This window comes from Bombina bombina, chromosome 2 (assembly GCF_027579735.1).
Source record: "Bombina bombina isolate aBomBom1 chromosome 2, aBomBom1.pri, whole genome shotgun sequence".
Classification (NCBI taxonomy): Eukaryota; Metazoa; Chordata; class Amphibia; order Anura; family Bombinatoridae; genus Bombina; species Bombina bombina.
In genome coordinates, this window is record NC_069500.1 from 1,292,303,020 (window position 1) to 1,292,328,755 (window position 25,736).

General features: G+C 39.9%; 1 protein-coding gene across 4 annotated transcripts in view; it reads right to left on the reverse strand.

Moving 5' to 3' along the window:
- BST1 (bone marrow stromal cell antigen 1) overlaps nt 1-25,736 on the reverse strand; it is a 275,199-nt gene that overhangs the window by 158,673 nt on the left and 90,790 nt on the right. For all 4 annotated transcript variants that reach the window (XM_053704123.1, XM_053704120.1, XM_053704121.1 and 1 more), the window contains exon 7: nt 25,610-25,702. In XM_053704123.1, coding sequence (XP_053560098.1) covers nt 25,610-25,702 — 93 coding nt within the window. The remainder of the gene's footprint in view (nt 1-25,609; nt 25,703-25,736) is intronic.

The following is a 25,736-nucleotide window of genomic DNA, read 5'->3' on the forward strand; positions in this document are numbered from 1 at the left end:
AGAAAAAAGCATACACGTTTGTATGTAGACACACTATAGGTAGTTAAGATTGCACCACAAAATTTTTTAACAATTAACCCTTTCATTTACAAACCAGATCGAAAATAGGCCCAGATCCGGAGAAAAAAAAAACAGCACCTTGCCACAGCCCTGCTGTGGCCCTACCTGCCCTCAGGGATCGAAAGTGTGGGATAAAAGCTTCGATTTGGCCCAAAACATACACCAAGGCTCTCAGAAGTTAGAGCTTGCTGCTTGCTGACAAAACTAACTGCGCATCTGAGGCGAGAAAATAGGCCCCGCCCATCTCACTTGATGTTTCCTCAGCCTTAAAGAACCGCACCAGAGCGGTTATAACTAGCCATGTAGGTTCTAAGACCCGAAAGTTAAGCTATGTGTGCCCTAATAAAGTTGCCCAAAACGTTTATTGCCCACAAAAAACGTTAAATCACTCCCAAATCCAAAAAAACGTTTGCTCACAAACATTTGCCATTCAGTGTCAACCATATATGTAATTGGCCCCATATGCAAGCTAAGGAATGCCCTTCTTTTAGCTCTAGGATTACTGCTTACCCATACCCTCCTGGGTATAATGTCAGCCTTTCTGAAATACACAGTCTCTCCAGAAAAAATATGACTGAACATACCTCATTGCTGCATAGCATGAAACCGTTCCTCACACTGAAGTTTCCTGTACTCCTCAGCCTCTGTGGGAACAGCAATGGACCTTAGTTACAAATGCTAAGATCATCATCATCCAGGCAGCAGTCTTCATCCATCTGCTGCCTGAGAGTAAATAGTACAAACCGGTAACATTTAAAATAACAAACTCTTGCTTGAAGAAATTAAAAACTAATAGTTATCACCTCTTTCACTTTACCCTTCCTAGTACTTAGAGTAGGCAAAGAGAATGACTGGGGGTGGAGCTAAGGGAGGAGCTATATAGACAGCTCTGCTGTGGTGCTCTTTGCCACTTCCTGTAGGGAAGGATAATATCCCACAAGTAATGGATGAATCCGTGGACTCGTCTTACCTTTATAGAAGAAAACCTATTTCTAACCCCCGTAGATCCACTTACAGTTTTTGAAGTCACGCTTGAACGATCTTCATCCAGACGGTGAAGTCTTCATGCAGGCGGCGAGAAGTGTTCATCCAAGCGGCCTCTAATATCTTCATCCAGGCGGCAAAGTCCTCATCAAGGCGGCGAGAAGTCTTCATCCAGGCGGCCTCTTCTTTCTTCATCCCTGCAGCGCGAGCGGGTCAATCCTGAAGACATCCGGCATGGAGTATCCTCTTCATAAGGTCGCCGATGTAAACTGAATCTTTAATGCAAGGTACGCGATTCAAGATGGCGTCCCTTGCATTCCTATTGGCTGATTTGATTTTGTAAATTTAAATCAGCCAATAAGATGAGAGCTACTGAAATCCTATTGGCTGTTCAAAACAGTCAATAGGATGAGAGCTTCTGAAAGTCTAATGGCTGTTCAAATCAGACAATAGAATTTCATTACCTCTCATCTTATTGGCAATTAAACATGCTCTAATCATTTAAAAACTTTCAATTATGTTAAAATGCTAATAAAGCTAACAGGAAATGTATGTTCGTCACTCACTCTTAGGGATTAATTATACAGTGGGTTATAAGAACAATTCCTGCACCTCTGTGGGTGGCACTAAAGAGACCACCACAATCATAAAAACTAGATATTGTTTCAGCAACCAAATAAAAAATTTTTTTACAGAAAAACATACATTAGATTCATCAAACAGAAATAAAATTGTCCCTTTTAATGTTTAGTGTCTCTTGAATAAAGTTTTTAGGCAGCAACGTAAAACCTACCGAACCAGAGTTTCAGATCTCAGGAATAGCTGTGCTTGTGCAATATAAATAAACACAAAGCAGTCATGAAACCATTAAAACAATTGTAAACAGGTCTGTGATAGAATGAGAGAACATGTCATGCAAACCTAGAAAAAGGTGATTCTCATGGGGTATTTTCTACTAATCGTACTTGTCTTTCTGAGCTAATAAAAAGCACCTAGATAAGAGACGGCCTGCAGAGTTTTAGAAACAGGCAAACTTAGAGGTTATAAAGTATATTAATATAACGATGTTGGTTGTGAAATTCTGGGAAATTAGTAGTAAAGATAGGACCTATCTTTTTTAACAATAAAAAAAATCAAATTGACTCTCCCTTGAATGTAAATATCTGTAAGTGCAGAATATTTGCATGTCTGTGTTTTTATAGGAAGTAAGTCTCCCAAGACAGATCGAGAGGTGTCTCAGAGTCCTCACAAACAGAACTACATTCCAGTGACATGATAGTGTTTCTTCTCCTTAACCTTGGCCAAGCATGTAAAATACATAAAAACTCTCTTCTCTGTGTGAAGTATTTTGTCTCGCAGTTTTGTCTCCCTATTTCAAAGCTAAAAAATGTATCTTGCTATCATTTTTCTTTAATTTTTTTTTTCTGCGTGAGTGTTAGTGTGGACTGTTTTATAGAAGGTGTATTCTTTCCCACTTAAATTTTTTTTGTAAGGTTTTTTTTTTTTTGTGATGGTTATTTCCTTGATGGTGAAACTCTGTTATGCACCAGTGAAGTCACTATAACTAAACACTCAAGGGCAGATGAGGTGAGGTTATAAGTCTGTATACAATGTTGCAGAGAATTTTTTTTCTGCAAGATGTTGGTTTCACAAATGGGTTTGAACCCAGGACATTTAGTCTGTCTGCTAACTTCTGGAATGTGCTCCCTCCTTCCGTAGAACTACACTACTCATGCTAATATTTAAAGGCATTAGTTCCCAATGAAGAAAAATCAAGCTTACTTGAGAGGCTGCAGATCCAACTTGTTTAGTTCTTTAAATTATTTGCACTAACTCTACAAATTCCTGTTTTAACAAGCTGGCAATGCAGCAATAAACAAGGGAGTGACTGCATTATATAAGCTTCAGTTGTTGCCAATAATCCTGGGAGTTTTCCATTATTTCTGAGAATGAGAAAAGTGTATAATGCATATAAAATGATAGAAACAGAGGTCTTTAGTCAGTAAAAGTTAATGTATAGCTTTATGGTAATCTTATTTAACAATATAGTATGATAAAAGAATTTAACAGAATCATATATAAAATGTATATAGTAAATTTATATATTTTCTCATGAAGAACAAGTTATCTCTCAAGATCTCAAGTCAAAATGGGTTACTTTTTAGCTGGTTAAGAGCAGTGGTCTCAAAATACCGGCCCCCGGGGTCTTATGCGGCCTTCAAGATACTTTCATCTGGCCCTCCCTTGTTAAGGTAAATCATTAATTGGGCCGTTCATTTTTTGTAAGGGTTCTAAGACTTGTGGATGTTCTATACAGGAATTCACAAGATAACTATAAAGACAAGTTTGCATTGTCCAGTGTAGACTCCCACCATGCACTGCTTGGATGAATTCCCTTTTTACACTTTTATACAGTATAATTACTTTACTTGGCATTCACAAGATATAGATGATTGTGTATGTTTATTGTGGGATACAAATCCCACCTTGCGCTACTTCTTGTGCTTTTGTGAAATTGATATTTGCTCTCCCCTTAGTAATAATGTGCACTGGTATTACAAGTTAGCTGCAAAGTAAACACGACCTAGTTCGCGGCATAAAACCCTAGCGCAGCGAAAAGGGTAAGTGGCACAGCAATGGCAGCAAATTGTAAATATATATGTTTATGATTATATACATATATATTTATGTGTTAATATGTGTATATACATATTAACACATAAATATATATGCATACAAGCATATACATATACATTTACAGGAAACACACAGTCCCCATAGACCGCAATGTAAAGGCACTTTTTTCTAACACCACACACCCGCCAATTTAAGCCCTACTGCTTTGTGCAGTATTTTTTTAATCACCTGTATCCATTACGGGATAGATTACAAGTGGAGCACTAAATCTTTGCTGCTCCTTAACTTCTCCACCACCTTTTAGGTGGCGGACTGAAATCATCCCGATCGAGATTATTAACGGCCCCTGCTAGCGGCCGCCAGTGAGCAGGGGGCAGCATTGCACAAGCATTTCACCAGAATCATGTCCTCTCGACCATTAATAAATCTACCACTTGATCTCTGGTTAATTTTCTAAAAGTGCCCCAAATGCTGTCAAAATAGAGGGCATTATAGTTTTTTATTTTGGGGGCCTTTGAAGGTGTCGGCTGTGGGGTGTTAGAAAAAAATGGCACTATGGGAACAGTGTGTTACCCGTAAATAACACAATTTATGCTTACCTGATAAATTTATTTCTATTGTGGTGTATCCAGTCCACGGATCATCCATTACTTGTGGGATATTCTCATTCCCAACAGGAAGTTGCAAGAGGACACCCACAGCAGAGCTGCTATATAGCTCCTCCCCTAACTGCCATATCCAGTAATTCAACCGAAAACAAACAACAAGCCGAGAAAGGAGAAACCATAGGGTGCAGTGGTGACTGTAGTTTAAATTTAAAAATTACCTGCCTTAAAATGACAGGGCGGGCCGTGGACTGGATACACCACAAGAGAAATAAATTTATCAGGTAAGCATAAATTGTGTTTTCTCTTGTAAGGTGTATCCAGTCCACGGATCATCCATTACTTGTGGGATACCAATACCAAAGCTAAAGTACACGGATGAAGGGAGGGACAAGGCAGGTACTTAAACGGAAGGTACCACTGCCTGTAAAACCTTTCTCCCAAAAATAGCCTCCGAAGAAGCAAAAGTATCAAATTTGTAGAATTTTGAAAAAGTATGAAGCGAAGACCAAGTCGTCGCCTTGCAAATCTGTTCAACAGAAGCCTCATTTTTAAAAGCCCAAGTGGAAGCCACAGCTCTAGTAGAATGAGCTGTAATCCTTCCGGGAGGCTGCTGTCCAGCAGTCTCATAGGCTAAGCGGATTATGCTTCTTAGCCAAAAAGAAAGAGAGGTTGCCGAAGCCTTTTGACCTCTCCTCTGACCAGAGTAGACCACAAACAAAGCAGATGTTTAACGAAAATCTTTAGTAGCTTGTAAGTAAAACTTTAAAGCACGAACCACGTCCAGATTGTGTAATAGACGTTCCTTCTTTGAAGAAGGATTAGGACACAAGGATGGAACAACAATCTCTTGATTGATATTCTTGTTAGATACCACCTTAGGTAAAAACCCAGGTTTGGTACACAGGACTACCTTATCCAAATGGAAAATCAGATAAGGAGAATCACGTTGTAAGGCAGATAACTCGGAGACTATACGAGCTGAGGAAATAGCTACCAAAAAAGGAGCAACAGGTTTAAAAACAGGCTTGATTCTAACTAAAGCCTGACAAAATGCCTGAATGTCTGGAACATCTGCCAGACACTTGTGCAAAAGAATAGACAGAGCAGAAATCTGTCCCATTAAGGAACTAGCTGACAATCCTTTTTCCAAACCTTCTTGGAGAAAGGATAATATCCTGGGAATCCTGACCTTACTCCATGAGTAACCCTTGGATTCACACCAATAAAGATATTTACGCCATATCTTATGATAAATTTTCCTGGTGACAGGCTTTCGTGCCTGTATTAAGGTATCAATGACTGACTCGGAGAAGCCAGGCTTTGATAAAATCAAGCGTTCAATCTCCAGACAGTCAGTCTCAGAGAAATTAGATTTGGATGGTGGAAAGGACCCTGAAGTAGAAGGTCCTGTCTCAGAGGCAGAGTCCATGGTGGAAAGGATGACATGTCCACTAGATCTGCATACCAGGTCCTGCGTGGCCACGCAGGCGCTATCAAAATCACCAATGCTATCTCCTGCTTGATCTTGGCAATCAGTCGAGGGAGCAGAGGAAACGGTGGAAACACATAAGCCAGGTTGAAAAACCAGGGCGCTGCTAGAGCATCTATCAGCATCGCCTTGGGATCCCTGGACCTGGATCCGTAACAAGGAAGCTTGGCGTTCTGGCGAGACGCCATGAGATCCAGTTCTGGTTTGCCCCAACGATGAATCAATTGTGCAAACACCTCCGGATGGTGTTCCCACTCCCCCGGATGAAAAGTCTGACGACTTAGAAAATCCACCTCCCAGTTCACTACACCTGGGATATGGATAGCTGATAGGTGGCAAGAGTGAATCTCTGCCCAGCGAATTATCTTTGAGACTTCTAACATCGCTAGGGAACTCCTTGTTCCCCCTTGATGGTTGATGTAAGCCACAGTCGTGATGTTGTCCGACTGAAATCTGATGAACCTCATTGTTGCTAGCTGAGGCCAAGCCTGAAGAGCATTGAATATGGCTCTCAGTTCCAGAATATTTATTGGAAAGAGTGTCTCCTCCCGAGTCCACGATCCATGAGCCTTCAGGGAGTTCCAGACTGCACCCCAACCTAGAAGGCTGGCATCTGTTTTTACAATTGTCCAATCTGGCCTGCGAAAGGTCATACCTTCGCACAGATGGACCCGAGATAGATACCAGAGAAGAGAATCCCTGGTCTCTTGATCCAGATTTAGTAGAGGGGACAAATCTGTGTAATCCCCATTCCACTGACTGAGCATGCATAGTTGCAGTGGTCTGAGATGTAAGCGTGCAAACGGCACTATGTCCATTGCCGCTACCATTAAGCCGATTACTTCCATACACTGAGCCACCGAAGGGCGCGGAATGGAATGAAGAACATGACAGGAATTTAGAAGCTTTGATAACCTGAACTCCGTCAGGTAAATTTTCATTTCTACAGAATCTATCAGAGTCCCTAGGAAGGAACTCTTGTGAGTGGGGATAGAGAACTCTTTTCCTCGTTCACTTTCCACCCATGCGACCTCAGAAATGCCAGTACTACGTCCGTATGAGACTTGGCAATTTGGAAGTTTGACGCCTGTATCAGGATGTCGTCTAAATAAGGGGCCACTGCTATGCCCCTCGGCCTTAGGACCGCCAGAAGCGACCCTAGAACCTTTCGTAAAGATTCTTGGGGCTGTAGCTAATCCAAAGGGAAGAGCTACAAACTGGTAATGCCTGTCTAGAAAGGCAAACCTGAGAAACCAATGATGATCTTTGTGTATCGGAATGTGAAGATAAGCATCCTTTAGATCCACTGTAGTCATATATTGACCCTCCTGGATCATAGGTAGGATGGTACGAATAGTTTCCATCTTGAATGATGGAACTCTGAGGAATTTGTTTAAGATCTTTAGATCCAAAATTGGTCTGAAGGTTCCCTCTTTTTTGGGAACCACAAACAGATTTGAGTAAAAACCCTGTCCCTCTTCCTCCTTTGGAACTGGATGGATCACTCCCATAACTAGGAGGTCTCGTACACAGTGTAAGAATGCCTCTCTCTTTATCTGGTTTGCAGATAATTGTGAAAGGTGAAATCTCCCTTTTTGGGGGAAGCTTTGAAGTCCAGAAGATATCCCTGGGATATAAATTCCAACGTCCAGGGATCCTGGACATCTCTTGCCCACGCCCAGGTGAAGAGTGAAAGTCTGCCCCCTACTAGATCCGTTACCGGATAGGGGGCCGTTCCTTCATGCTGTCTTAGAGGCAGCAGCAGGCTTTTTGGCCTGCTTACCTTTGTTCCAGGTCTGGTTTGGTCTCCAGACCGTCTTGGACTGAGCAAAAGTTCCCTCTTGTTTTGCATTAGAGGAAGTTGATGCCGCACCTGCCTTGAAGTTTCGAAAGGCACGAAAATTAGACTGTTTGGCCCTTGATTTGGACCTGTCCTGAGGAAGGGCATGACCTTTTCCTCCAGTGATATCAGCAATAATCTCCTTCAAACCAGGCCCGAATAGGGTCTGCCCCTTGAAGGGAATGTTAAGCAGCTTAGATTTTGAAGTCACGTCAGCTGACCATGATTTAAGCCATAGCGCCCTGCGCGCCTGTATAGCAAAACCAGAATTCTTAGCCGTTAGTTTAGTCAAATGAACAATGGCATCAGAAACAAAAGAATTGGCTAGCTTAAGTGCTCTAAGTTTGCCAAGTATGTCATCCAATGGAGTCGCTACCTGTAAAGCCTCTTCCAGAGACTCAAACCAGAACGCCGCAGCAGCAGTGACAGGAGCAATGCATGCAAGGGGCTGTAGGATAAAACCTTGTTGAATAAACATTTTCTTAAGGTAACCCATTGGATCTAAAAAAGCACAACTGTCCTCGACAGGGATAGTAGTACGCTTTGCTAGAGTAGAAACTGCTCCCTCCAACTTAGGGACTGTCTGCCATAAGTCCCGTGTGGTGACGTCTATTGGAAACATTTTTCTAAAAATAGGAGGGGAAGAGAACGGCACACCTGGTCTATCCCATTCCTTATTAATAATTTCTGTAAACCTTTTAGGTGTTGGAAAAACATCAGTACACACCGGCACTGCATAGTATTTATCCAGTCTACACAATTTCTCTGGCACTGCAATTGTATCACAGTCATTCAGAGCAGCTAAAACCTCTCTGAGCAACACGCGGAGGTGTTCAAGCTTAAATTTAAATGTAGAAATATCAGAATCAGGTATCTTTCCTGAGTCAGAAACATCACCCACAGACTGAAGCTCTCCTTCCTCAGCTTCTGCATATTGTGAGGCAGTATCAGACATGGTTCTTAAAGCATCAGTATGCTCTGCATTTCGTCTAACCCCAGAGCTATCTTGCTTACCTCTAAATTCAGGTAGTCTGGCTAATACCGCTGACAGTGTATTATCCATGACTGCCGCCATGTCTTGCAAAGTAATCGCTATGGGTGCCCTAGATGTACCTGGTGCCATTTGAGCGTGAGTCCCTTGAGCGGGAGTCAAAGGATCTGACACGTGGGGAGAGTTAGTCGGCATAACTTCCCCCTCATCAGATTCCTCTGGTGATAAATTTTTTAAAGACAGAATATGATCTTTATTGCTTAAAGAGAAATCAGTACATTTGGTACACATTCTAAGAGGGGGTTCCACCATGGCTTATAAACATAATGAACAAGGAGTTTCCTCTATGTCAGACATGTTTGTACAGACTAGCAATTAGACTAGCAAGCTTGGAAAACACTTTAAATCAAGTTAACAAGCAAATATAAAAAATGGTACTGTGCCTTTAAGAGAAACAAATTTTGTCAAAATTTGAAAAACAGTGAAAAAAGGCAGTAAATCAAACGAAATTTTTAGTGTATGTAATAAGCTAACAGAGCATTGCACCCACTTGCAAATGGATGATTAACCCCTTAGTTCAAAAAACGGATAAAAAAAACGATATAGACGTTTTTTAACAGTCACAACAAACTGCCACAGCTCTGCTGTGGCCCTACCTTCCCCAATAAACGACCTTGGAAAGCCTTTGAGCCCTTTAGAGATGTCCTATAGCATTCAGGGGACTTCTGAGGGAAGCTGGATGCCTCAGTCTGTAATTTTAACTGCGCAAAAAAGCACTAAAATAGGCCCCTCCCACTCATACTACAACAGTGGAAAGCCTCAGGAAACTGTTTCTAGGCAAAATTTAAGCCAGCCATGTGGAAAAAACTAGGCCCCAATAAGTCTTATCACCAAAGCATATATAAAAACGATTAAACATGCCAGCAAACGTTTTATATTGCAATTTTATAAGGGTATTACCCCTGAGAGTAAGCATGATACCAGTCGCTATTAAATCACTGTATTCAGGCTTAACTTACATTAATCCGGTATCAGCAGCATTTTCTAGCATTTCCATTTCTAGAAAAAATTGTAACTGCACATACCTCATAGCAGAGTAACCTGCACGCCATTCTCCCGCTGAAGTTAACTCTCTCATCAGACATATGTGAGAACAGCAATGGATCTTAGTTACAACCTGTTAAGATCATAGAAAACTCAGGCAGATTCTTCTTCTATTTACTGCCTGGGATAAAATAGTACAACTCCGGTACCATTTAAAAATAACAAACTTTTGATTGAAGAAAAAAACTAACTATATTTCACCACTCTCTCTTACTACCTCCATGCTTGTTGAGAGTTGCAAGAGAATGACTGGATATGGCAGTTAGGGGAGGAGCTATATTACAGCTCTGCTGTGGGTGTCCTCTTGCAACTTCCTGTTGGGAATGAGAATATCCCACAAGTAATGGATTATCCGTGGACTGGATATACCTTACAAGAGAAATATAGGTATTTGCTTATATACATATATATTTATGTGTTAATATGTGTATATACACATATTAACACAAAACTATATATGCATATAAGCATATACATATATATTTATATTTGCTGGCCATCGTTGGCCTACTTACCCCCTGCGCTATGGAAGTGCGCTCTTGTGAGCACAGTGCTTCCCAGCAATTGCTTTCAACTTGTAATACCAGTTACATTACCGTACGCTAGTATTACTAAGTGGAGCGCTAATATTGCTTTCAAGAAAGCGATATTTAGCACTCCACTTGTAATCTGCCCTATATATTATTTTTTTCAGTAGACACAGCATATTTAAACTATACTATGCTTGAAAACTGTACAATGTGTAGGAAAAATTTATATTTTTATAAAAATTTTAATAAACAAGGTTTAAAATGAATAGTGTCTGTTTATTTTCTAAACTCTTTAGACTAAAGAAGAAGGGTTATTCTCATATAACTTAGTAGAGATGTGCAGCCGAGAAAATTTTGTTTTGGACAAAATTTTCATTCCGAATATTCCGGGAAATTAGTTTCCCTCAAAAAAACGGTGGCTGCACTATTCAGTATTCTTTTAGTTTAAAAAAAAAAAAAGTACACTGAATTTTAGTTACACTCTGTTAGTTACACTAATTTTCTTTAAAAAGAATATAAATGTTTGAAAGCTACAAGTGAACTACAATACTTACCTCAATGTGATCTAGAGATTTTGCTAACCTGATCCTCTTCTTGCTAACAGCAGGCTTAACTCTCTTGGTTCACAGGACCTACACTAACTTTAGTTACTTTACTTTAGCGTGTTTATTTAGATACGATATTACAACCTTTTGTGATGCTTTCTAGCAGTTACCTTAAAGATACAGGGGAGTTTTTGACTAAGCTTGAGGGGTTACAGTTTCAAAATGACAAATATATTTTATTCAGCCTAGATGTTGTAAGCCTTTATACCTCCATTACACACAAGAGTTGTCTAGGAGCCATTAGATCAACTTTTAACTCAGACAAAAATTTTAATAAGTTTCAAGTCCATTTTGTATTACAACTGTTGGAACTGATTTTGTATAACCATTTCTTTTTGTTTGAAGACACTTTCTATGTACAGTTGCAGGGGACTGCCATGGGTTCCAATGTCGCCCCCAATTACGCAAACTTATACATGAATGTATTTGAAGAAAAAATTGTGTTTGAACATCCATTATATCATTGGTATGGTGCCACCTGGTGGCGCTATATCGAAAATATTTTTGGGGTTTAGTTTGGCGACATTGGAACCTTGACAGAATTTGTGACAGATCTAAATCGAATGACTAACCATATACAGTTTACATTAACCTGGAATGAACATAGTTTGAATTTTTTGGGATACCACGGTACTTAAAAATGGGAATTTACTGACCACTGACTTCTATAGAAAAGACACGGACAGGAATAACTTGTTACATTTCCCTAGTGCACATAATTCTACACTAATCAAGTCTCTCCCTAGGAGTCAGTTTCTGATTGTAAGACATATTGTTACTAATGAGGAAGTCGCTAGGTTAAGATTATTTGAGATGAGTCAAAAATTTGTGGATAGAGGATATCCTGGGGACTTCATTAGAGAAGAGATGGAGAAAGTATTAATGATCCCCAGGAGCTCTCTTTTTATTTAACAGAATAAGCCTAAAAAGAACAAGGATAGATACAGTTGTGTGTCTCAATATTCTAAACAAAGTGATGAGATACAGAAAATTGTGCGCAAGCTTTGGCATGTACTTAAGAAATGTTATCCTACTATTCCAGAATTAAGTGACATGCCTATGCCTGCGTACAAACGGAACAGTAGTCTCTGTGATAGGTTTATCAGAGCAGATATTGACCCATCGTCCTTTTCTAGACAAACCTACATTATTGATGCACATAAAGGATGCTATCCCTGCTTGCAATGTTCTAGTTGCAATTCCATGATTAAGGGATCTCAGTTCTCCCACCCCCTTACTAAAAATTTAACATAAGAGGTTACCTGTAATCTGAAATATGCTATCTACATGATTAAATGCCCAAATGGGTGGGACAACATTGTAGAACATAAAAGAAACATCCGCCGTAAGGTATTAATATCTCCTGTGGTTGGCCATTTTTTAGAGGCAGGCCACACAATAAGTCTGCTGCGGTTTCAAATAATTGACCATATTAAGAGACCCAGGAGAGGGGGTAATAGGGAGTTAAGGTTAAAACAAAAAGAAACATTTTGGATTTTTAAGTTAGATACCTTATCCCCTAAAGGCATGAATAAGGAGATTGACTGGTCTGTATTTTATTAAATTACAATTTTTCAGAAATTAAGTTCAGGCACTAGTATAGAATATAAAATGTAAAAGATCTCCTGATTTTGGATTAAATTGTTGTTGCTGCTTCAAGTGTGCAATTTTGATTCTGTCTAAAGATAGGAATGTAATCATTTATAATAACCACTAGGTGGAGGTGTGCTCAGGTGTGTTGAGCACTTAGGGTTACTCTGTTAGCTATTTAAGGCAGACAGGATGTGATGTGTACATGCATGATTAAGGGGTTGTCCCCCGAAACGTTGCAATCTTTTTAATTGTCTCTACAATAAATACAAGTATCTCACAAAAGTGAGTACACCCCTCACATTTTTGTAAATACTTTATTATATCTTTTCATGTGACAACACTGAAGAAATTACACTTTGCTACAATGTAAAGTAGTGAGTGTACAGCCTGTATAACAGTGTAAATTTGCCTTTTATTCAAAATAATTCAACACACAGCCATTAACGTCTAAACCGTTGGCAACAAAAGTGAGTAAACCCCTAAGTGGAAATGTCCAAATTGGGCCCAAAGTGTCAATATTTTGTGTGGCCACCATTATTTTCCAGCACTGCCTTAACCCTCTTGGGCATGGAGTTCATTAGAGCTTCACAGGTTGCCACTGGAGTCCTCTTCCACTCCTCCATGACAACATCACAGAGCTGGTGGATGTTAGAGACCTTTTGCTCCCCCAACTTCCATTTGAGGATGCCCTACAGATGCTCAAAAGGGTTTCGGTCTGGAGACATGCTTGGCCAGTCCATCACCTTTACCCTCAGCTTCTTTAGCAAGGCAGTGGTCGTCTTGGAGGTGTGTTTGGGGTTGTTATCATGTTGGAATACTGCCCTGCGGCCCAGTCTCCGAAGGGAGGGGATCATTCTCGGCTTCAGTTTGTCACAGTACATGTTGGCATTCATGGTTCCCTCAATGAACTGTAGCTCCCCAGTGCCGGCAGCACTCATGCAGGCCCAGACCATGACATTCCCACCACCATGCTTGACTGTAGGCAAGACACACTTGTCTTTGTATTCCTCACCTGGTTGCCACCCCACACGCTTGACACCATCTGAAACAAATAAGTTTATCTTGCTCTCATCAGACCACAGGACATGGTTCAGTAATCCGTGTCCTTAATCTGCTTGTCTTCAGCAAACCGTTTGCAGGCTTTCTTGTGCATCATCTTTAGTAGAGGCTTCCTTCTGGGACGAGAGTCATGCAGACCAATTTGATGCAGTGTGCGGCGTATGGTCTGAGCACTGACATGCTGACCCCCCCACCTCTTCAACCTCTGCAGCAATGCTGGCAGCACTCATACGTATATTTCCCAAAGACAACCTCTGGATATGACGCTAAGCATGTGCTCTCAACTTCTTTGGTAGACCATGGCAAGGCCTGTTCTGAGTGGAACCTGTCCTGTGAAACCGCTGTATTGTCTTGCCCACTGTGCTGCAGCTCAGTTTCAGGGTCTTGGCAATCTTCTTATAGCCTAGGCCATCTTTATGTGGAGCAACAATTCTATTTTTCCGATCAACAGAGAGTTCTTCGCCATGAGGTGCCATGTTGAACTTCCAGTGACCAGTATGAGAGAGTATGAAATTTAACACACCTGCTCCCCATTCACACTTGAGACCTTGTAACACTAACGAGTCACATGACACCGGGGAGGGAAAATTGCTAATTGGGCCCAATTTGGACATTTCCACTTAGGGGTGTACTCACTTTTGTTGCCAACGGTTTAAACATTAATGGCTGTGTGTTGAGTTATTTTGAGGAAACAGCAAATTTACACTGTTATAAAGGGTGTACACTCACTACTTTACATTGTAGCACAGTGTCATTTCTTCAGTGTTGTCACATGAATAGATATAGTAAAATATTTACAAAAATGTGAGGGGTGTACTCACTTTTGTGAGATACTGTATATATAATTTGAAGCAAAGTGCTGTTGTTTCTTGGAATTGAGTTTTGCTGGGGAATGGGTCAGTGACTCCTGACAGCTTACACCCTTCACATACCTTAGCTGCTGGACCTACAGAGAGTTATTTTTACTTTAGAAAAGGATAGGGTAAGCGCACTCTCCAGAGAGTGTGAAGGTAAGAATTAACAACTTAAAAAATATTAAAAGAAACAAAGGAATAATGATGATTTTCATCATGATTTTTTTTAGTTTGATTTATTTTTCTTTGTGCAATTATTTGGATATTCGTTTAAATAAAAATGAAAACGAAAATCCAATTTTCTTTACGAATGTGTTTTTATGACAAAGTTTATAAATTAGGACCTTTGGGTATAGTTATGTAACTTTGATCTGTACATAGGTGCTCCTATTAGCATTCTACTCAAATAAATATTTTATTTTTTTTTATATAAATTTTTATTGAGGTACTCAAAATAGGCATACAAACAGCATAAGTATAGAGCGAAAATGGCGTACATATAGTTTTCTTAACATGTTACAAAATTAAAAAACTTAAACAGAACAATAGAGTTAGTTTGTAATGCCTATATAAAGGGGAACCTTCTCAAATGAACACTGGAGGTCCATTAGGGACCGAACATAAGGGAAATAACTGAAAGTGAGGGAAGGTAAAGGAAAAAAGAGAGACCACTCTTGGATCTCACTATTATGACCCCGGGTTTTGTAGATTAAGTTTCGATGATGCTAATTATCTTTCCAAAAAAATGCTTACAGTAAACTATAGTTGCCTGCTCCAAAAGCATCAGGGTAAGACCCTCTTGGGTCTGATATATAAAAATAAAGGTTTTTATTGATCGGAGGTATACTATGTAGTTGGGAAAGAACTATGGTTAAGATGCGGCATAGAAAAGACAAGCCGCGTGGTTAGCTCTCCTGCAATAGGAGGTCCATTATGGTGGGGGGGGGGGTGGTAATAAACCACCTAAGTAGTCCTTTTAAGCTAAGAGGCATATTATATGGTGGGAGGGGGGAAGGTGGTCAGTATAGTATAGCAAGTTATTTATATGCTGAGTATAGGTAAAAGTAGGGGAATACCTAAGTCAGGGGGGTCAGAGGTTGTACGTTAACAAGATTTACATAAGGTATGGAGCTTATCTGACATGCAATGCAAGAGAAGGGTGCAAGTGGGAGCAGTAATAATGCAGGACCTGCCTGCGTAAGAAGCACTCTGTAAATCTCCATAGTAAACTGCACGTTGTAGTGCCTCTATACCAACATCAACAGGATGTAGATTTGTACTCTATAACTTAAAGTAGACTTAATAGAAAAAGTGAACCTATAAAAATATATAGCGAATAAACACTTATGCTATTAGGTAATATTAACACTGGTGGGATCCTCTCTAGGGTTAAAAAATGCGGTAAGACATGTAGGTATAATGCAATAATCGGCATATATATAAACAAATATGATAAACAACAAATAGCAACAAAGAGGTCACCAATTAAATATTTAGAGAGCATAGTAGAATATAAAGGTATGGTGCAATATATAAAGCATGGCGACTGAGAATGGGATGGCAATTAGTTTGTCAGACATTAGATACAGTAAAGGCGCCATTCCTTTGCTAACCTAATATGATATGAGATGTAGATATGGAATAATATTATTGATGCGGTATGAGCAAGATAAACCGCGTAGCGAATTCTCCTAGATTGGGAGACTTTTTGCAGGGGTTGGTGGGGGGGAGGTGGAAGTTAGAATATAGTAAATAATTAAATAGGAAGTATGTTTCATAAAATGGTATCCATAAATTTAGTAGTCATGATGAGGATACTGAGAGAGAAAAGGGCAGCCTTGTTTATGAGCAGATATATATCACTACACTTTCAAATATAGATACGGGCTTGCACCTAGCTGGAATGAAAGGAAGGAGGGCTTTGCTGCCCCGGCCGCTGGCAGCCCAACCCCCATATATTAATATCAATGGTGTTATCCTAAAGGCTTGGGATAGGAATGAAACGGAAAATTGAACTAGGGGACCTGTACACAGCAAGAAGCAATATTAAAAGAAAATGGGGTGTGTATGAAGGAGATATACTCAGCTGACTAATATGAATGGTCAGTCCTGCTGACCTAAGTAGGTAAGAGATATATATTTTTTTTTAATTTTTTTTTTGTTTAGGAGAAGCTGCATATTCCATGAGCATCCTTATTTTAGCCCTAATAGTTTACTTCAGGGTGCCAATTTCAGGGGTCCGCCCAACATCGCTAAATGCCGACAGCATACGCTTCGGCATTTATCATTGCACAAGCATTTCTGGTGAAATGCTTGTGCAATGCCGCCCCCTGCACATTTGGTTGTCAATCATAACGATCGTGGGCCCAATCCGATATGCAGCATCGCCCGCAAAAGCCGGCAACGCCAAATTTTGTGCTGGTTTGGTATCCTATATACGGCGTAACATAGAAGTTACGCTCGTATATTTCAGCCTTCGGCCGTAGTTTTTTGGCCCATAGAGTGATATACCAAACCTGCGCAGTTTGGTATCCAATATACAGCGTAAGGACTTACGTGGCGAAAATGGAGAAATCTTACTCCATTTTCACCTCGTCACAAAATGCAGACGTAGTAAGCCTTATGTTGAGTATTGGAGCCCTGTAACTCCCTAAACTACCTGCAAAATAAAACCTAACACCTAACGCATGTGCAATGTCTATCTACCTGTCAACCGCAATCCCTAATAAAGTGTTTAACCCCTAAACCGCTGCTCCCGGACCCCGCCACCACCTATGTTATATATATATTACCCCCTAATCTGGCCCCTTACACCGCCGCCACCTATATTATATGTATTACCCCCTAATCTGACCCCCCTACACCGCCGCCACCTATATTATATGTCTTACCCCCTAATCTGACCCCTTACACCACCGCCACCTATATTATATATCTTACCCCCTAATCTGAGCCCCCTACACCGCCGCCAGCTACATTAAATTTATTACCCCCTAATCTGAGCCCCCTACACCGCCGCCACCTATATTATATGTATTACCACCTAATGTGATCCCCTACCCCGCCGCCACCTACATTAACTATATTAACCCCTAATGTGAGCCCCCTACCCCGCCACCACCTACATTAACTATATTAACCCCTAATGTGAGCCCCCTACCCCGCCGCCACCTACATTAACTATATTAACCCCTAATCTGAACCCCCTACCCCGCCACCACCTACATTAACTATATTAACCCCTAATCTGAGCCCCCTACCCGCCGCCACCTACATTAACTATATTAACCCCTAATCTGAGTTCCCTACCCCGCCACCACCTACATTAACTATATTAACCCCTAATCTGAGCCCCCTACCCCGCCGCCACCTACATTAACTATATTAACCCCTAATCTGAGCCCCCTACACCGCCGCCACCTATATTAAATTTATAATCTAATCCCCCTACACCGCCGCCACCTATATTAAATATATTAACCACTAAACCTAAGTCTAACCCTAACACCCCCTAACAATTATTATTGAAATAAATCTAAATAATATTAATATTATTAACTAACGGCTAGATTTAGAGTTTTGCGGCCAAAGGGGTGCGTTAGCTACGCATGTTTTTTTCCCCCGCACCTTTTAAATAACGCTGGTATTGAGAGTTCTCTGAAGGGCTGCGTTAGGCTCCAAAAAGGGAGCGTACAGGCATATTTACCGCCACTTCAACTCTCAATACCAGCGTTGCTTACGGTAGCGGCTAGCTAGAAAAACGTGCTCGTGCACGATTCCCCCATAGGAAACAATGGGGCAGTTTGGGCTGAAAAAAAAACTAACACCGGCAAAAAAGCAGCGTTCAGCTCCTAACGCAGCCCCATTGTTTCCTATGGGGAAACACTTTCTAAGTCTGCACCTAACACCCTAACATGAACCCTGGGTCTAAACACCCCTAACCTTACACTTATTAACCCCTAATCTGCCGCCCCCGCTATCGCTGACACCTGCATTATATTATTAACCCCTAATCTGCCGCTCCGTATACCGCCGCAACCTACAATATAGCTATGTACCCCTAATCTGCTGCCCACAACATCGCCGACACCTACATAATATTTATTAACCCCTAATCTGCCCCCCCCCCAACGTCGCCGCTACCTTACCTACACTTATTAACCCCTAATCTGCCGAGCGCCACTATAATAAATGTATTAACCCCTAAACCGCCGCACTCCCACCTTGCAAACCCTATAATAAATAGTATTAACCCTAATCTGCCCTCCCTAACATCTGCGACACCTAACTTCAAGTATTAACCCCTAATCTGCCAAACGGACCTCGCCGCTACTCTAATAAATGTATTAACCCCTAAAGCTAAGTCTAACCCTAACCCTAACACCCCCCTAAGTTAAATATAATTTTATTCTAACGAAATAAATTAAATCTTATTAAAAAAATTAATCCTATTTAAAGCTAAATACTTAGCTGTAAAATAAACCCTAATATAGCTACAATATAAATAATAATTACATTGTAGCTATTTTAGGATTTATATTTATTTTAAAGGGAACTTTGTATTTATTTTAACTAGGTACAATAGCTATTAAATAGTTATTTACTATTTAATAGCTACCTAGTTAAAATAATTACAAAATTACCTGTAAAATAAATCCTAACGTAAGTTACAATTAAACCTAACACTACACTATCAATAAATTAATTAACTAAACTACCTACAATTACCTACAATTAAATCAACTAAATTAAATTACAAAAAAAAAAAAGATTACAAGAATTTTAAACTAATTACACCTACTCTAAGCCCCCGAAAAAAATAACAAAGCCCCCCAAAATAAAAAAATGCCCTACCCTATTCTAAAATAAAAAGTTAACAGCTCTATTACCTTACCAGCCCTTAAAAGGGCTTTTTGCGGGGCATGCCCCAAAGAAATCAGCTCTTTTGCCTGTAAAAAAAACATACAATACCCCACCACCCACATACCCCTAATCTAACCCACCCAAACCCCCCTTAAAAAACCTAACACTGGGGGCGTGTCCGAGCAGCGTACCTGATGGGACGCATCTACTAGGAGCTCTGGTGGAATTCTCTACAATCCGCCGATTTAAGAGTTCTTAACAACTAAATCATTTGTATATTTCAATATATAAAAGTCACAGGAGTTAAGGTGGCTATATCGTATTCCTTGTAAGCTGTTTTCATGATATCAGAGCTATAGTTCGGGCGATTAAGACCTAAGGCGGCGGCCTACTTATAGGTAACGACCTCCCCCGGCTCCACCGGGTTTTCAGTGCTGGCAGCAGGTATCTGCCTTACTGACTTTTTTCAGCACTAACACATTGAGTAACCTGAATCACTTATCTTTTGCATAATTGCCTCTCTACAACTTGAAGAAATACAACATACGGGAGTTAACACCGTGTAGTAAAGATGGCTGCCTTGGGAGAGATGGACACATGTGATAACTTTCAAGCACGATGGCGCAAATTTGAATTATTGTGCCAGCAACTAATTGACAACGCTCCGTTTGACATACTAATGAAACACTTCACATCTGCTGATAACACTGAAGTGTTCTCTCTAAACACATCCAGCAAACAAGAGGAGTCCTCAGAAAGTATAATACCTCGTGAACAGCGACAGGTCATGCCGACACTGAAGATAGCAAATGGTTCACACGCAATAACAACGGAGCAGAATTGTTCAACAAAGTATGAGACTTTGGACTTATCCGGTAAATTAAACAGGCTCCAGTGGATGAAGGTACACAATCTATTAGCGGGGGTTGAGGGTGGTTTCTGTGGGGGCCCCCGGGAAGCCACAGCTGAGTTGAAATCGCTCCCCACATTGGAGACCATGCCTGATATGTATGACCTGCACCATCAATCCTCAGATGCATCCCAAACAAGGCAGTTTTATCGCCATATAGTGCACAAACATGGGACTATGCAAAAAACGTTCTCTTTTTCCCGGAGTCATTCTTCTAATGTCCTGCTTAAAGACTTATGCGATTCTGTTGGGGTAATCCCAAATGGGTAAACAAAGCCTTGGGGCTAAATATAACTTAGAATTCCAGTTCATAAAATACCAATATTTAAACCAGTTATACTGTTATTTATATTTATGTTATTTGTTTATTAACAGGTTTATGTTTACTTTATAATTTAATTGGCAGCCATGGTATATTACAGGACCCCACAAGATTGTATCATGATACTACTACGTTAACTTAGCTATTCATGTCACCATGTAACTGACGCTAGCTCTGCAGACATTGTTAATGTCCTAATCTTACCTTACTGATTTATCTGTTTTTACTGGGGGTACGTGGGGGGCCCCCGGTGGAACATTTTAGTCAATAAAAGCAGACCCTGGGACAACATTGTACGTGCCCACAACACGTCATAGCTTGTACTCGCTCGGTGGCCTGCAGCCGAGGCTAGGGGCGAGGCAGGATATACTTTACTTTTAATAAAATGAAGTGGGCTCCAAATCATACTGGATTATATGTATAGGCATGTAGATAGCAACATTTAATCTCCAACCCTTCTTGTGGAATATACGTTACCCATATATAACGCAAACCCAGTTGTTGTAATTGGTTATTAAGTATTATTAAAGGGACAGTGGTCAGAGTTGGAATATATGGAGCAATAATCTCCTTGACATATCTGGTGATGTGTTATCCCTTTATAAATCACAAAATATAGAGCTGGCACCTCATATCTTTTTTAAGAATGCTATGTGAAGGTTTAATCCATGCCTTTTTTCTTTAATGTCTAACTCTCTGTGTGTCTGTCTTATTTTTCTTTGTTTGTTATTTTTTGTTTGTTTCCTTTACTATTGTTGTCACTGCTTTCTTTATTATGATATATAATGTCCCCTGTCATAACTTTAACTTAAATGTTAGGTCCAAGAGCGGCCTAAATTGTAGTATCTAGGGCAGAAATTATAATCCCCATTGTTTTATTACATCATTTGCAGTGTTTTCAAGTGGGATAAAGGGGAAAGAAAAAAGAAAAAGAGGACCTTTCTTACATTGATTGTTTATCTGTTTATTATATAACACATGACTATCACCAATGTACTTTTATATTTATGATTGCTATTTGTATTATGCAATTCCTCAATAAAAAATTAAAAAAAAAAAAAAAAAAAAAAAAAAAACCTAACACTAAGCCCCTGAAGATCTTCTTACCTTGTCTTCACCCAGCCGGGTACCATCTGATCCGTCCAGAAGAGGGTCCAAAGTCTTCATCCTATCCGGCCAGAAGAGGACCTCCAGAGGGTCCAAAGTTTTCATCCAGGCGGCATCTTCTATCTTCTTCCATCCAGAACAGAGCGGGTCCATCCTCTTCTTCCGCCGTCCTAACACCGAATGAAGGTTCCTTTAAATGACGTCATCCAAGATGGCGTCCCTCGAATTCCGATTGGCTGATAGGATTCTATCAGCCAATCGGAATTAAGGTAGGAAAAATCTGATTGGCTGATTGAATCAGCCAATCAGATTCAAGTTCAATTCGATTGGCTGATCCAATCAGCCAATCAGATTGAGCTCGCATTCTATTGGCTGATCGGAACATCAGAACAGCCAATAGAATGCAAGCTCAATCTGATTGGCTGATTGGATCAGCCAATCCGATTGAACTTGAATCTGATTGGCTGATTCAATCAGCCAATCAGATTTTTCCTACCTTAATTCCGATTGGCTGATAGAATCCTATCAGCCAATCGGAATTCGAGGGACGCCATCTTGGATGACGTCATTTAAAGGAACCTTCATTCGGTGTTAGGACGGCGGAAGAAGAGGATGGATCCGCGCCGGCTGCTTCAAGATGGACCCGCTCCGCTCCGGATGGAAGAAGATAGAAGATGCCGCCTGGATGAAAACTTCGGACCCTCTGGAGGACCTCTTCTGGCCGGATAGGATGAAGACTTCGGACCCTCTTCTGGACGGATCGGATGGTACCCGGCTGGGTGAAGACAAGGTAGGAAGATCTTCAGGGCCTTAGTGTTAGGTTTTTTAAGGGGGGTTTGGGTGGGTTAGATTAGGGGTATGTGGGTGGTGGGTTGTAATGTTGTGGGGGGTATTGTATGTTTTTTTTACAGGCAAAAGGGCTGATTTCTTTGGGGCATGCCCCGCAAAAAGCCCTTTTAAGGGCTGGTAAGGTAATAGAGCTGTTAACTTTTTATTTTAGAATAGGGTAGGGCATTTTTTTATTTTGGGGGGCTTTGTTATTTTTTTCGGGGGCTTAGAGTAGGTGTAATTAGTTTAAAATTCTTGTAATCTTTTTTTTTTTGTAATTTAGTGTTGTTTTTTTGTAATTTAGTTTAGTTGATTTAATTGTAGGTAATTGTAGGTAGTTTAGTTAATTAATTTATTGATAGTGTAGTGTTAGGTTTAATTGTAACTTACGTTAGGATTTATTTTACAGGTAATTTTGTAATTATTTTAACTAGGTAGCTATTAAATAGTAAATAACTATTTAATAGCTATTGTACCTAGTTAAAATAAATACAAAGTTCCCTTTAAAATAAATATAAATCCTAAAATAGCTACAATGTAATTATTATTTATATTGTAGCTATATTAGGGTTTATTTTACAGCTAAGTATTTAGCTTTAAATAGGATTAATTTTTTTAATAAGATTTAATTTATTTCGTTAGAATAAAATTATATTTAACTTAGGGGGGTGTTAGGGTTAGGGTTAGACTTAGCTTTAGGGGTTAATACATTTATTAGAGTAGCGGCGAGGTCCGGTCGGCAGATTAGGGGTTAATACTTGAAGTTAGGTGTCGCAGATGTTAGGGAGGGCAGATTAGGGTTAATACTATTTATTATAGGGTTTGCGAGGTGGGAGTGAGGCGGTTTAGGGGTTAATACATTTATTATAGTGGCGGCGAAGTCCGGTCAGCAGATTAGGGGTTAATAAGTGTAGGTAAGGTAGCGGCGACGTTGGGGGGGCAGATTAGGGGTTAATAAATATTATGTAGGTGTCGGCGATGTTAGGGACAGCAGATTAGGGGTTCATAGGGATAATGTAGGTGGCGGCAGTGTGCGGTCGGCAGATTAGGGGTTAAAAAATTTATTAGAGTGGCGGCGATGTGGGGGGACCTCGGTTTAGGGGTACATAGGTAGTTTATGGTTGTTAGTGTACTTTAGAGAACAGTAGTTAAGAGCTTTATAAACCGGTGTTAGCCCAGAAAGATCTTAACTACTGACTTTTTTCTGCGGCTGGAGTCTTGTCGGTAGAGGGTGTACCGCTCACTTCAGCCAAGACTCTAAATACCGGCGTTAGGAAGATCCCATTGAAAAGATAGGATACGCAATTGGCGTAAGGGGATCTGCGGTATGGAAAAGTCGCGGCTGGAAAGTGAGCGTTAGACCCTTTCCTGACTGACTCTAAATACCAGCGGGCAGTAAAAAGCAGCGTTTTGACGGCTTACGCAGAACTCTAAATCTAGGCGTAAATTATTCCTATTTAAAACTAAATACTTACCTATAAAATAAACCCTAAGATAGCTACAATATAATTAATAATTACATTGTAGCTATTTTAGGGTTTATATTTATTTTACAGGTAACTTTGTATTTATTTTAACTAGGTACAATAGCTATTAAATAGTTAATAACTATTTAATAGCTACCTAGTTAAAATAATTACCAAATTACCTGTAAAATAAATCCTATCCTAAGTTACCATTACACCTAACACTACCCTATCAATAAATGAATTAAATAAACTACAATTATCTCAACTAAAATACAATTAAATACACTAAACTATATTACAAAAAAAACAAACACTAAATTACAAAAAATAAAAACAGATTACAAGAATTTTAAGCTAATTACACCTAATCTAAGCCCCCTAATAAAATAAAAAAGCCCCCCAAAATAATAAAATTGCCCTACCCTAAACTAAATTAAAAAAGTAATCAGCTGTATTACCAGCCCTTAAAAGGGCCTTTTGCGGGGCATTGCCCCAAAGTAATCAGCTCTTTTACCTGTAAAAAAAAGAACAACCCCCCCATTACAACCCACCACCCACACACCCCTACTCTAAAACCCACCCGATCCCCCCTTAAAAAACCAAAGTCTAACCCCCAAGTGGTCCTTACCTGTCCTGAAGACCGGCGGAGAAGGTCCTGTTCCAGGCAGAGAAGTCTTCTTCCAAGCGGCGACATCTTCTTCTTCCAGGAACCAGCCGGCGTGGAGCGGAGGAGTTGAAGACCGATGACCGCGGAGCTGAAGACCGTCCACTCTGGAACTGAAGACCGGAGCCATGGAGCGTGGAGGATCCTCTTCATACGATCTCCGCCGTACACTGAATAGGAATTCAAGGTACGCAAATAAAAATGGCGTCCCTTGAATTCCTATTGACTGATTTGAATAGCCAATAGAATAAGAGCTACTGTAATTCTATTGGCTATTCAAATCAGTAACTTAATTAGTATTGCCCTTTAAACAACAATTACCTATAACTATATCTTACAAGGGAGAAACATTACATATCAGTTATATATATCATATGAATGTGGTTTAACCACTAAGATACAAGATTTAATAGAGTTTTCACACAAAACCATAAAAAAAGCTTTTACATAATTTTCACATTGGAGAGGCACAGTATAAAAGTAATTAAAACATAAGAATATTATTGCATAATAAAAAGTAAAGATTTTCAAAAGGTATAATGTCAGCTCACAATATCATTAAACTAATAACATTTGCTCTGCTTTATTTCTGTTAAAGGGACAGTCTAGTCAAAACTATACTTTCATGATTCAGATAGGGCATGTAATTTTAAACAACTTTTACTTTTATCATCAAATCTGCTTTGTTCTCTTGGTATTCTTAGTTGAAAGCTAAACCTAGGTAGGCTCATATGCTAATTTCTAAGCTCTTGAAGACCGCCTCTTATCTGAATGCATTTCACAGTTTTTCACAGCTAGAGGGTGTTAGTTCATATGTGCCATATAGATAACAATATGCTCACACCCGTGGAGTTACTTATGAGAGGGCACTAATTGGCTAAAATGTAAGTCTGTCAAAAGAACTGAATTAAGGGGGCAGTTTACAGAGGCTTAGATAAAGGAGATCACAGAGGTAAAAAGTATATTAATATAACACTGTTGGTTATGCAAAACTGGGAAATGGGTAATAAAGGAATTATCTATCTTTTAAAACAATAACAATTCCGGTGTAGACTGTCCCTTTAAGGAAAAAAGTAACTTTGAATTACTTACATGTCAGCACCATTAACGTCATCCATTACCCATATATTAATACTGGATATTCTGTCTCTTTGAAAATTTGGAATTTCATAGTCTGCCAAGAAACTAAACACAAAAACAAAAAGGTATAATAATGACT